At 46.0% G+C, this 13,641-nt stretch overlaps 1 protein-coding gene across 1 annotated transcript; it reads left to right on the plus strand.

Annotated features, from left to right (window-relative positions):
- Positions 1–7,167: 7,167 nt before the first annotated feature.
- LOC137524193 (beta-2-microglobulin-like) lies at positions 7,168–11,566 on the plus strand. Its single transcript, XM_068243783.1, has 3 exons — positions 7,168–7,476; positions 8,615–8,641; positions 8,741–11,566. The coding sequence occupies exons 1-2, from the start codon at positions 7,173–7,175 to the stop codon at positions 8,626–8,628; spliced, it is 318 nt and encodes a 105-aa protein (XP_068099884.1). The 5' UTR covers positions 7,168–7,172; the 3' UTR covers positions 8,629–8,641; positions 8,741–11,566.
- Positions 11,567–13,641: the final 2,075 nt, after the last annotated feature.

Below are 13,641 nucleotides of genomic sequence, written 5' to 3' on the forward strand. Positions count from 1 at the left end.
GTGAAGCCTGCCGGAACCCAGCGGAGAAGGAGCAGCGGTGACAGCGGGGATACGCACCGGCCGGAGCAGGTAGTGTATTGCCGCTAGCGCCGGACATTCGAACGCCGCTATGACGCACTTACAACCCACACCGGCGATCGAGCGAAATCTTCCGCAGGGACGGATCAACGGGAACAATAGATTTCGGATGGAAATTGATCGTTGTGTCAGCGTTTGCGCTTCAATTTCACAGCAGATTCGATCACAGTGATTCGAATCTGCTGTATATCGGCCGGAAAATCGTTAGGTGTATGGGCCTCTTTAGAAATGGTAAAAATTGGATGAAAAAGATTGGCAGCCACCTTAAAAGAACTGATTGACTGATTTTTTTATTTTTTTTAATTTTTTTTTTCTTCTTATGCTAGGTACACACGATGAGATTTTCTGTCAGATTTATTGTCTGATCAAGTTTATCCAACAGGTTCAATGTGATTTCCAATCGATTTTCCATAGAAGTCAATAGAAAATCGATCGGAGAATCGATCGGAGATCAGATCAGGCCTGACGTAAATAATCGATTTGACAGTAAATCTGACAGAAAACCTCATTCTGTTTACCTAGCATTACATACGATCGCAGCTGGTTTTGTTATCAGGAATAGTTTGCTTCTTATCATGCTTTGTCTCCATTATCTGCAATCATATCTCAACAATATCTCAAAAATCCTGCATTTTTTTTTTTAAATCTGATTCAGATTGTATCGATTATTTCCTTAGGGCCTGAGCCCACTAGCACAGTTGTGCGCAGTTGTGTCCGCTTTTCAGCTACACATCAATGTTACAAATGCTGAAAAGTGGACAGAAGTGGATACAACTGCGCTAGTGGGCTCAGGCCCTTTAAAGAACTGTTCGATCGACATGACAGATTCTTTTTCTTCTCATACATACGATCGCAGCTGGTTTCAATATCGGGAATAGTTTGGATCCTTTCATGCTGTGGATCAATGGTATGCAATCATATATTTTGATCTGACTGGTTGGATTGACAATCTGATTGTTCTCTAAACATTCTTTCATTACTGAGCACTTTAACTTTACAGAAGATTTCACACACCTCCGATTTTAATAATGTCTTCAGATTCAATGGAAAGGGATTATTTTATCGAGCCGTTGATTGTACTATCATGTCACACCCCCCCCAGTGACCAGACGATTTTTTTTCTTTTACAATTTAGCAGCTTTAACAGTTTATTGCTCGGCCGTACAACTTGCCACCCAAATTAATTTTACCTCCTTTTCTGTCCGCACCAACAAAGCTTTTTGTTGGTGGGATCTGATTGCTTCTGTAATTTTTTTTTTTTTAATTAAAAACTGCTATTTTAATTTTATTCCTCCCGCCCCCCGAGATCCCACCACTACAATCACCTCTCGTAGGAATCAGCCTATGAGAGGGATTAGATTGTTAGCCACTCAAGGGGATAGCTAAGTCACAAAGCTGTCCCCCGTACAGCGCTGTGCTAGATCGCAGTGCTGTACACACTAAAATAACAGTTCCCCCCCCCCCCCCCAACAGCCTGCCAGCTCCGATTGCGGCTGGCAGGCTATTTACAACTCAGCAGGGAATGCGCGCGCATCCGCGCGTGCAGTCCCTGCTAATCTCTGCCTACAGGACCTGACACCAATTGACGTTAGGCAGTCCTGTAGCTGCCACCCTCCCACCGCTGACCAGGAGGGGGTTAAAGTGGACCTGAACTCTTGCACAGGACAGAAGGAAAACAGACGGACACAGTATCATTTGGTGATTTCAGCACACGGTTGGGTCCCTGAATTTGTATTTTATTTTTTTGCATTTGGGTACACATCAGAATTTTCAGAGGTCAGAAAGGTTAAGCTAAATTCATACTGGCGTTGAACACGGGCGTTTTCTCTGGCAGAACAATGGAGGAATGCTGGGGAAAAAAATACAGACGCAAGAGTTGAAGGATGCGTTCACACAAACGTTGGGTGTAGGCACTGGATCAGCATTGCGTTTGGCAAGCATGGTTGGCAGTGTTTTGAGCCCTCTCGGGGGGATTGCATAGTAGATGGGAAATTACAAAAACGGATGCTGTACAAACGAGGGAGTTGAATACTCAACAACCGGGTTAAAGAGGTGCCCAGGTAGGATAAAATTAGGTAACAAAACCAATAAAATATAAATAAGTGAGGTGGCTAATCTTAGTAACAGTCACATGTGACAAACAAGGCTTATTATGCACAGGCAACGTGTTTCGTGGGTGTAAGTTCGCTTCCTCAGGCCAATACAAGTGCCAGGACCGCTGTAGCCAATAATATAGAGCGCCTCACGTACATAGGAGTTGAATGCACAGCTTTGTCAATATGGCGTCCTTTTCCAGACAGTGTTAGGCCCCATTCACACTGGGGATCACAAAATGCTAGCAAAGCGACTAGCGTTTTGCAAAGCGATTTTTTCCTATGATTTTTTCACTGTACAGGAAAGTGATTTTGGAGTGATTGCGTTTTGTGATTCTTTAACATCGAAGTGCAATTGCTACAAGTCTTGCACCAGGGGCGTCCAGGGGCATAACTAGAAATCACTGGGCCCCCCTGCAAATCTTTGGGTGGGCCCCCCTCGCACACATGGTATACAGAAAACCAAAAGACGAGTGTGCTCCCAGCCTCAGCTTATTACACTCACTCTGTCCTTCTCTGATGGAGCAGAACTGGCTCTGCAGACTTCTCCAGCATTACTACAGTACACAGCACTTGGAGAGGGGTAGAGAGGCTGGGGGCTAGGTGCTGTACACAAGCCACTGCTGCACACTGAATAGGGGCTGTCTACAAATCTTTGTCTGCAAAACTTTGTGTGATTCCTTATCAGTGGCTGAGCAGAGGCAGTCATTAGAACAATTGTGCGGGCAACAGAAAGGTGTTTTTTTTTGTTTTTGTTTTTTCACTCAGTGCCTCTAGTTGTCAGTGTCTCAGGACAGGGAAAATAAACTTCTCCCACCATGGGGCCTCCTGCTGCTTCTGTTCCCCCCCCCTGCGGCTGCATCCCTTGCAGGGTCTATTGTTACGCCCCTGGATGTGTCCTAAACTCTGGCATACAAATGACCGTGGGCTAGGCCAGAACCATAAATCGAATTAATACCGAAATAGCGATCACCAAGATCACGATTTCGGAATCGACAAAGCGGCGATTTCCGCGATTTCATAATTTCCTCATGGAGTAATTTGAAGAAGCAGCTTCAAACTTCCCCCAAGTCCCGATGCGTGCGGCTTGCAGCATCGGCAGTGTTGTACATACCTTCCGCAGGAGTCCAGCGCTATCTGTCCTCTATCGCTATCTGCCGACTCTTGTGCACAGCATGGTTCGTGGTTCGTGGTATGTCACATGCCATACAGGAAGTATGTCGTGCATAAGAGCCTGCAGGAGGCGAAGTGGATAGACGGGCATCGTGTTGGCGCTGCACTGCTGCAGCTTGGGGGACAGAGGGGGGCACAGAGAGGCAAAGGGGGCAAGAGAGAGACCCAGAGGGGGCTCAAAGAGAGACAGGACAGAAATCGCTCAATTCAATTTTTCCCTAAAATCATTCAGGCCCGAGTGCTGTCACAGCCTGTGTCATTAAGTTCTGGTGTGCAGTGTCTCCTCTAGTTCCTCTACAGCTGAGGTCACCAATATACATTTCACACTTCCTATCCTCTGCCCACAAGCTCACACCTGTACAGGCCACAGCTGTGACTGGGGGAGGAACTAACCACAGCCACCATATGCCCCACCTCCCTCCCCTCTCCTGCTCGCTAGTTAAAGGGGAACCATAACTGCATGTCATAGAATGCAGCAAATTATTCAGGATGCCCATTTTTACGGTCATTTTCCTGGTTTTAGCATCAGAAACACTTCCTCTATCTACATATAGTCTGGAAGACCAGGCATTCTATTCTCTGGATTTGGAATTCTTCATAAACAAACATCCTGCAGAGCGGCACCTGACAGCGCTAATGTCACCACCTGTGATAAGGGCTCGTTTCCACTAGTGCGGTGCGGAATCGCCTGCATTCCACCGCGGACGAAATCGCATGCGGGTGCGATTCCGCATGCGTTTTTTGCCGCGATTCCGCATAGGTAAGGCTGTATGCGAATTTAACCATGTCACTGCCTGTGTAAATTAACATTAATACCTATGCGAAATCGCATGCGATTTCGCATCAAAAACCGCATGGTCACCCCGCATGCGATTTCCCTATTAGTTACATTAGCGGCGATTCGCGCACATTCCTTCTGCACGCGAAATCTGACGGCCCTGCCGTGCAGATTTCTGCCGCACCAAAAAACGCTGCCGCAGCCGCACAAGTGGAAACAGCCCCATCCACTTACATTGCCTATGCGAATCCGCTTGCAGTGCCCGCATGCGGATTCGCTATAGTGGAAACGAGCCCTGAATAAATCATTTATAAATTAATCTTGTAAAAAAAAATGAATATAAAAAAAAAGAAAATGTATAAATTTATCAGCAGGGGTGTCAAACTCAAATACAAAGTGGGCAGAAATTACGTTCTGGGCCACCCTCAATGTCTAGTGGCCACCTTTCTCCCTTATAAAGTTCCCTGGTGTCTAATAGCCCCCTCCATCCCCTATACAGTTCCCTGGTGTCTAGTGGACCTCCCTCCACATACAGTTCCCTGGTGTCTAGTGGACCTCCCTCCACATACAGTTCCCTGGTGTCTAGTGGACCTCCCTCCACATACAGTTCCCTGGTGTCTAGTGGACCTCCCTCCACATACAGTTCCCTGGTGTCTAGTGGCCTCCCTCCCTCATACAGTTCCCTGGTGTCTAGTGCCCCCCCTCCCTCACCTATACAGTTCCCTGGTGTCTACTGGCCCCCTCCCCAATCCCTATACAGTTCCCCGGTGTCTAATAGCTCCCTCCATCCCCTATACAGTTCCCTGATGTTTAGTGGTCTTTCTTCCCCATACAGTTCCCTGGTGTCTAGTGTTCCCCCTTCTCCCTCCTATACAGTTCCCTGGTATCTAGTGCTGTCCCTTCCCCCGTTTTGGCTTCCCTGGTGGTATGTAGTGGGCCAAACATAATGCAAAGTGGGGAAGCCTCCCAAGGGCCACATCTGATAAATCTGAGGGCCACATTTGGCCCATGGGCCGGATTCTGACCTGTATGGCATAGAGCCAGCCAGATGAGTAATCTGCAGCAATTATGGGGAGGAGCTACGGGGATTCCAAGTTACTTTTTGTTCATCTTGGGATATAATTACATTGTCAACAAAATTCTGGCCGTTGACACATCAGAATAGGAAGGAATTGTATAAACGTATACATAGTGTACAGTAGGATTAATTGGGGGGGAGTGAAGTTAGAAGGAGATATGGGTGAAGACATACGGCAGACAGGAGGTGGGGGTTAATATTAATGGACATTTATACAGTGCATAAAACCATTCACATCACTCGCTGCCTCTTAGAGGGGCTTCTGATGTCCCGTCACAGTCTTGGGAGGGAGGCTATGCATCTACTAGTGTGGTGTTGGGATGTGGTAGGAAACCAGATTGCCTGAAGAAAACCCGTTGCAACCATGAGGAGACATGCAGAGCGTGTCCTGGCCAAGATTCAGGATTTACCCAGGAAACTTAAAGTGAAGGTCCAGGGAAAATAAAAAACAAAAATCTTACCTCGAGCTTCCTCCAGCCCCTGTGCCCTCGTCGCAGCTCCAGGGGCATAGCGAAGGGTGGGCATGAGGGGACATATGTCCCCGGGTGCAGTGATTTAGGGGCGCTCAGCGGCTGGCAGCCTCTATACCATGATGCACAGAATAAACAATTATCCTGCAGCCACTTCCATCCCGCTCCACCAGAGAAACTAGATACAGCAGTGGAGGGGAGCGTGCCTGGCTAGGACTGGGAGGAACCCCCTCCTTGCCCAAAAGAAGCCCACCCCAATCAGAGAAATTGAGCTGAGTAGAATGTGTAGCTGGCAGGGAGAGCCGCTGGGATTGTGGACAGCGCTGTCTACCCTTGTAAAGAAAAGCCATTAGTTCTGGGTCAAAGGTCTTGAGTAGACCATCTGGAGGGCACAGGCGGTCAAAGTAGGGCATTACAAGCACCGCAAGCCTAACATGGGGAAGGGGGCGCTAAACTGGTCTTTGTCCCCGAGCGCTGAAAACCAGAGCCACGCCTCTGCGCAGCTTTCGGAGGCTCTTCTACTGGAGGGGACCCCGGGCTACCGGCGGGGAGCAGAGTTGCGGCAAGGGCACAGAACGGTCACCATGGGCTGGAGGAAGCCCCAGGTAAGTAGATTTTAAATTTCTTTATTTTCCCTGGACCTTCACTTTAAGGGAAACCTAGGGGCCACCAGCGGCGAGGTCACAGGACAGCTGGCAGGGGCTGAAGGAAGCCCCAGGTAAGTGGATTTTTTTATTTTCATACAGTTTGGATGTGTCCTTTAAAGGATATGTTGCATTCTCAGTGATGTCACTGGTCTCTAGTGTATGGATAGGCTGCATTCTCAGTGATGTCACTGGTCTCTAGGGAATGGATAGGCTGCATTCTCAGTGATGTCACTGGTATCTAGGGAATAGATAGGCTGCATTGTCAGTGATGTCGCTGGTCTCTAGTGAATGGATATGCTGCATTCTCAGTGATGTCGCTGGTCTCTAGTGAATGGATAGGCTGCATTCTCAGTGATGTCGCTGGTCTCTAGTGAATGGATAGGCTGCATTCTCAGTGATGTCGCTGGTCTCTAGTGAATGGATGGGCTGCATTCTCAGTGATGTCGCTGGTCTCTAGTGAATGGATAGGCTGCATTCTCAGTGATGTCGCTGGTCTCTAGTGAATGGATAGGCTGCATTCTCAGTGATGTCGCTGGTCTCTAGTGAATGGATAGGCTGCATTCTCAGTGATGTCGCTGGTCTCTAGTGAATGGATAGGCTGCATTCTCAGTGATGTCGCTGGTCTCTAGTGAATGGATAGGCTGCATTCTCAGTGATGTCGCTGGTCTCTAGTGAATGGATATGCTGCATTGTCAGTGATGTCACTGGTCTTTAGTGAACAGATAGGCTGCACCATCAGTGATGCCACTGGTCTATAGACAGGAAAGGCTGCATTCTCAGTGATGTCACTGGTTTCTAGTGAATGGATAGGCTGCATCCTCAGTAATGTCTTTGTCCCCAGTGAATGGATGGTTTATGTGGATATTCTCTTTCTCTCCACCAGAGCCGCCCCAGGTGTATGTCTATACACGACATCCACCGGAAAAAGGTAAGGCGAACCAGCTGATTTGTCACTGCACCAACTTCCACCCTCCCCGCATCGACCTGGCTCTGAAAGCCGAAGGTCGGCAACTGGACGATTGCCAGCAGTCAGACATGACCTTCAAGGAGGACTGGGCCTACTACACCACCATGCATAAAGACATCATCTACGAGGAGGGGAAGGACTACAGCTGCGAAGTCCGCCACAACGATGGCCCGCTGAAGACCTACCGCCTGGGTAAGTGTCCTCTATCGTGTACAGCACCTCACGGAAGTGTACACACCTCTCACAGTTCTGTAAATATTTCATTATATTAGGGACTGGCCACCAAGCCGCAGCTCAGTGTCAGGGTGTGGCAGTCTTCTTATAGCATCTTTATGTAGACCAACACTTCTTTTTATAAGCTCCTCAGAGAGTTCTCTGCCATGACGCGCCATGCTGAACTTCCAGTGACCAGTGTGAGAGTGATAATACCAAATCTAACACCCCTGCTCCTCATTCATCCCGGAGACCTTGTAACACTAACAGCTAACGTGACTCTGGGGAGGGACATTTGTCTGGGCACAATTTTGACATCCGTCACTTAGGGGTGTACCAGCTACCAGCGATTTAGAGATTAACTGGTTATCATACCGGGGACAGTATATTTACCCCCCACAGGACTTCATCTACAGTCCCAGGGCGTAGAAATACGTACCTCACAGGGATCGCCTGCTGCATGTGCTTCTGCTGGCGCCCGCCCACGTTCCCATTGCTGAGGTTAGTACCGGGATCAGTGAATGGGAACACAGCTCCCATTCACTGATCAAAGTTCCTGTGATCAATGATCATTGAGATGTCGGTGGTCATTGACAGAAGTCAAAGTAAAGCATACACGCATTTCATCCTGTAACGCATGTATGCAGTACACAGGAAGAATAAAGTGGGTGAGACATCCAGTGGCCAAATAGTAAAATTACACCTACATACTGTACATCCCAGTTAATAAAAGTACATAAGAGCATTAGGTTCAGTTTTTGGGCCCTTCTGTCCCCCATGGGTCCCCTTTCTGCTGCAGCCATGGTTTAGGTGAGCTGTACTGTCGCTTCTGAAAGTTATACATTGGGGCAGAGTTAGGACACACTGGGGGGAGCGGGGGACAATACAGGGAGTCCTCGACACTTCATATAGGCGGGTGTTCGTAAGTCGGGGACTCCCTGTATTTGGCATGTAAGACGCACTGACTTTTTTCCCCATTTTTGGAGGAGAAAAAGTGTGTTTTATAGTTTGAAAAATACGGTACCATAAAAGTGGTCGTCCTGAGTGATTTACTGCAGTCTACTCTATGTCACCACAGGGCCTCTTTAAGTATCTATTATTTTCCTTTCTCTTCCAGATCCCCTGATGTGAGGCTGCATATAAGGTACGCAGGCATCCTGCTTTGCTGCCCAGTCATAAGAAGAGTCTCCCCATCGTAGACCTGACGGGAATCACACTGATTGTTTTGTTATTTAACCCTTAGCGAGAGAACGATGGATTCCAGCAAGTGTCGTATTGGAGGAAGCTCCGCCCCTCTACTTCCTGGCGGTCTGGCCTGCAGTCTGCTCTATGAGAGGATCATGTGACACAAACAGATATCAGGGCAGACCTGAACTCTAAAGTATAGATCCCGTCTTAAGGAAAGGTGGTTAAACACTTCAATTGACTGCTTTTCTGCTTTCACCCCGGATTCCCGCACTGGTGCTATGACATCATCGCCTTTTACAGATGTGTGTTCTGATGTCATCGCCCCAGTGTGGCTGACCCCTGAAGATTGATTAGCTGCTAAGTAAATATTTATATGAAGACTCAAGTTCGCTGGATTGTCCTTGGCCAAGACAATTGCATCGGGAAACTCGGATCAGAGTCTATTGTGTCTACAGCTTTCCCTTGCCCGCCCTCTCTCGCTCATCCTCAGAAGGGGATGTAAATTTAGGCCTCAGACAGACTTGTAATAAGTGTTACCTGAAACCATTGTTAGTGGGTGCTGTCAAGCAGCCTGCTGTGTACGATAGAGAGAGGAGGGAAGAGTCTGAGCGGGAGGCTCCCCGCTGTAGGAAAAACAATAGAAATAAACTATGATACTCAGCCAACTCTAATTGACAGAAGCGCCAGTCGTCAGAAATCGTTGAGGACAGTCTCAACGTTGTCAGAGGACACCTGTACCCACAATAGACTTTCACCCGAATCGGTCGTGAGCAGTTGTCTTGGATGATGAAATTCTTAGGTCCGTAGATGGCTTTAGAGTTCAGGTCTGCCTTATAAGGGGTTAATTCCCAGAACTTTTTTTCTCTTGCTGAATTTTACACTCTTTGTATAAACTTTATTTGCACCTGCTCAGAGGCACATCAGCAAACAAGACATTGCAAGCGTCTCTTTCAGGGGATCTCTGCTTTTGGGGTGATTGCAGCATGTATTATATCATCTGTGTATTACATTCTTTGGGACTTTTATCTGTGTTTTATCTACATAATGTTCCTGCTGGGATTCACTAAAGACTTTAATCAAAGGGGAACTTTACAAGCTTGGACTGGGTTCCTTAAATAAATTGCCTGCTGTTGGGTGGAAAGGGGCTTACAATCCCCACCTGGGTCATATCAGATTGCAGTGGTGGTCACTGAGATTCTGATGGTCTTGCCGAATGTTGACTGTAGTGTTTCTGCATTCAGACACCCACTCACGGACGCAACGCGAGCACAGCTGCAATCTTACGACCACTAATTAACTGTCTCCCCCTTTTTCATCAGTCCTCACTATGATCTGTTATGACTCAGATGGAACTGTGCTGGGAATGACCATTCCTGAATGTTTTAAGTGGCTGCTTAGGAAAGATGGTTGTACAGACACGTTGCTCAGCTTCTGGCAGACATGTTTTTTTTTTTAGGAGGAGTGAGGGAGGACAAGTGGGAGGTGCCTGTAGAGCAGAAGAATAGATGAACAATAGTGGTTGGGCACTGCCCAATCGTAGGAGAGAAGCCCCACCCCTCCCCAACACAGTCTAGATTTTTCACATGAACATGTTGGTATCTACACGCCCAATCACAGAATAGGACAAATTAGGAAAGTTTGAAGCCAGAGGACCAACATAACCACTAGAATTGCTCAATTTAATGCAGATAATGTTGTCCTGATGCCATTTGCATGATGTTTGCATGCAAGCTAAAATGATTAATATCCCACTGACTGTTCTGTAATGACCACCAGGGAACTAGCATTCTTCAGAAAAGAATAACCAGGGGAGTTTTAGTGTTTCTCTCGATGTCGATGTCCTGTACTGTATGTGACTCGTACATTGGCTAGTGTTTAGAAAAGTGCTTAAAGGATACCTGAACTAAAATGTGACATAATGAGATAGACATGTGTATGTACAGTGCCTAGCACACAAATAACTAGGCTGTGTTCCCTTTTTTTCTTTCTCTGCCTGAAAGAGTTAAATATAAGGTATGTAAGTGGCTGACTCAGTCCTGACTGGACAGGAAGTGACTACAGTGTGACCCTCACTGATAAGAAATTCCAACTATAAAACACTTTCCTAGCAGAAAATGGCTTCCGAGAGCAAGAAAGAGGTAAAAAAAAAAGGGGAATTTCTTATCAGTGAGGGTCACACTGTAGTCACTTCCTGTCTGAGTCAGCCAATTACAAACCTGATATTTAACTCTTTCAGGCAGAGAAAGAAAAAAAGGAACACAGCATAGTTATTTGTGCGCTAGGCACTGTACATACACATGTCTATTTCATCATGTCACATGTCACTTCGGGTATCCTTTAATAAGGTAACAATCGATAACTGCTTTTGTCGTGCCAATCAAGATTTTAATCAATTAAATACAGTAATTTATTTTTGTATTGAATATTTCCTTTTTTTTAAAAAAACAACAACATGATGGAAACCGTGATTGAAGAAGTAAAATAACCATTTTATCCCCTTTGCAGAAATGAGAGGGAATTCATGAGATAAAGTCAGCACCAGACACCCTCATAGACTATGTGTCTGTGCCCCGCCCCCCGCACACAGCATGTTAGTTTCCGCACAGCTTATGCAGAAGCAATAGATAAGTTCTCTCTTTTTTTAATGAACTAATTTCTTTTTAAAATGAATGAAACAGTCTGCTGTATTGTAGTGACATAAGTAGGGATTATCTCTTTCGATGGTGGTTTCTTGTGTAAGTGGATGCTGTTTTACACCATTATTGCGCTATTGTATGGGGGAAGGGTGTACACTATGTATCTGTGCTTTGTTCTACTTCTCACACTCTGTATATACCGATGTGGAATAAAATTTCACAATAAAATATTTAATAAACATCAAGGTTTATATATTCCCCCTATTTTTTCCTTTTTTTTTTTGGTATGGGGAAGGAGGGGATTAACAAAAAATGCAAATGGGTAATTCTGATAGAAGGCACACCTGCCTTACTTCAATCTCCCCCCCCCCCTCCCACACACACCTCCCCCCAATAATCAGAGGCGCCCATATTCGCCTTGCTGGAAGGCACTGTGTCCTGAGGGAGCGGGCTAGTACCTGTGAAACGCGTTGTCTATTTTTGAGAGGTAAGAGATACTAACCTCTTATTCTTATTTTAACCATTAGAAGTTTACATACATTTTTACACTTAAGTACCTCCATCCTTACGAGTATCTCTCCCATGCGAGCATGATGGGGCCTGGCTGCATTTCAGAACACTTCTCTATCACATCCAAATGGTTATTTGGGATCAGGAGGTTTAGGTACTTCCTGCAACATCGGACGTGCCCAAATCATCTGCCAATATTATGCTTCATTGTGACGACACCCGCGACAGTCTGCACTGCGATCGCTGCCCTGGTCTCTCTCTATTTACATAATAATGTTATATCATATCTTTTGGACTGGCGCACTGGAGGGCAGCCGAACTGCAGTGCTGGACCAGATAGACTTCTTGGGGCTGAAAGAAGCCTCAGGTAAGTTAGTGTATCTTGGTGAGAAACCAAAAAGCACAGAGGGACCGGGAGGCCGATCTGGTGTGATATCGTCAGGTCACCAGGAGGTGTGTGTAGATATACAGTGGTGTGAAAAACTATTTGCCCCCTCCCTGATTTCTTATTCTTTTGCATGTTTGTCACACTTAAATGTTTCTGCTTATCAAAAACCGTTAACTATTAGTCAAAAATAACATAATTGAGCACAAAATGCAGTTTTAAATGATGGTTTTTATTATTTAGTGAGAAAAAAAACTCCAAATCTACATGGCCCTGTGTGAAAAAGTGATTGCCCCCCTTGTTAAAAAATAACTTAACTGTGGTTTATCACACCTGAGTTCAATTTCTGTAGTCACCCCCAGGCCTGATTACTGCCACACCTGTTTCAATCAAGAAATCACTTAAATAGTAGCGATCTGACACAGAGAAGTAGACCAAAAGCACCTCAAAAGCTAGACATTATGCCAAGATCCAAAGAAATTCAGGAAAAAATGAGAACAAAAGTACTGTAATTGAGATCTATCAGTCTGGTAAACGTTATAAAGCCATTTCTAAAGCTTTGGGACTCCAGTGAACCACAGTGAGAGCCATTATCCACAAATGGCAAAAACATGGAACAGTGATGAACCTTCCCAGGAGTAGCCTGGCCGACCAAAATTACCCCTAGAGCGCAGAGAAAACTCATCTGAGAGGCCACAAAAGACCCCAGGACAACATCTAAAGAACTGCAGGCCTCACTTGCCTCAATTAAGGTCAGTGTTCACGACTCCACCATAAGAAAGAGACTGGGCAAAAACGGCCTGCATGGCAGATATCCAAGGCGCAAACCACTTTTAAGCAAAAAGAACATTAAGGCTCGTCTCAATTTTGCTAAAAAACATCTCAATGATTGCCAAGACTTTTGGGAAAATACCTTGTGGACCGACGAGACAAAAGTTGAACTTTTTGGAAGGTGCGTGTCCTGTTACATCTGGCGTAGAAGTAACACAGCATTTCAGCAAAAGAACATCATACCAAAAGTAAAATATGGTGGTGGTAGTGTGATGGTCTGGGGTTGTTTTGCTGCTTCAGGACCTGGAAGGCTTGCTGTGATAGATGGAACCATGAATTCTACTGTCTACCAAAAAATCCTGAAGCAGAATGTCCGGCCATCTGTTCGTCAACTCAAGCTGAAGCGATCTTGGGTGCTGCAGCAGGACAATGACCCAAAACACATCAGAAAATTCACTTCTGAATGGCTGAAGAAAAACAAAATGAAGACTTTGGAGTGGCCTAGTCAAAGTCCTGACCTGAATTCTATTGAGATGTTGTGGCATGACCTTAAAAAGGAGGTTCATGCTAGAAAACCCTCAAATAAAGCTGAATTACAACAATTCTGCAAAGATGAGTGGGCCAAAATTCCTCCAGAGCGCTGTAAAAGACTCG

This window comes from Hyperolius riggenbachi, chromosome 7, assembly GCF_040937935.1.
Source record: "Hyperolius riggenbachi isolate aHypRig1 chromosome 7, aHypRig1.pri, whole genome shotgun sequence".
Classification (NCBI taxonomy): domain Eukaryota; kingdom Metazoa; phylum Chordata; class Amphibia; order Anura; family Hyperoliidae; genus Hyperolius; species Hyperolius riggenbachi.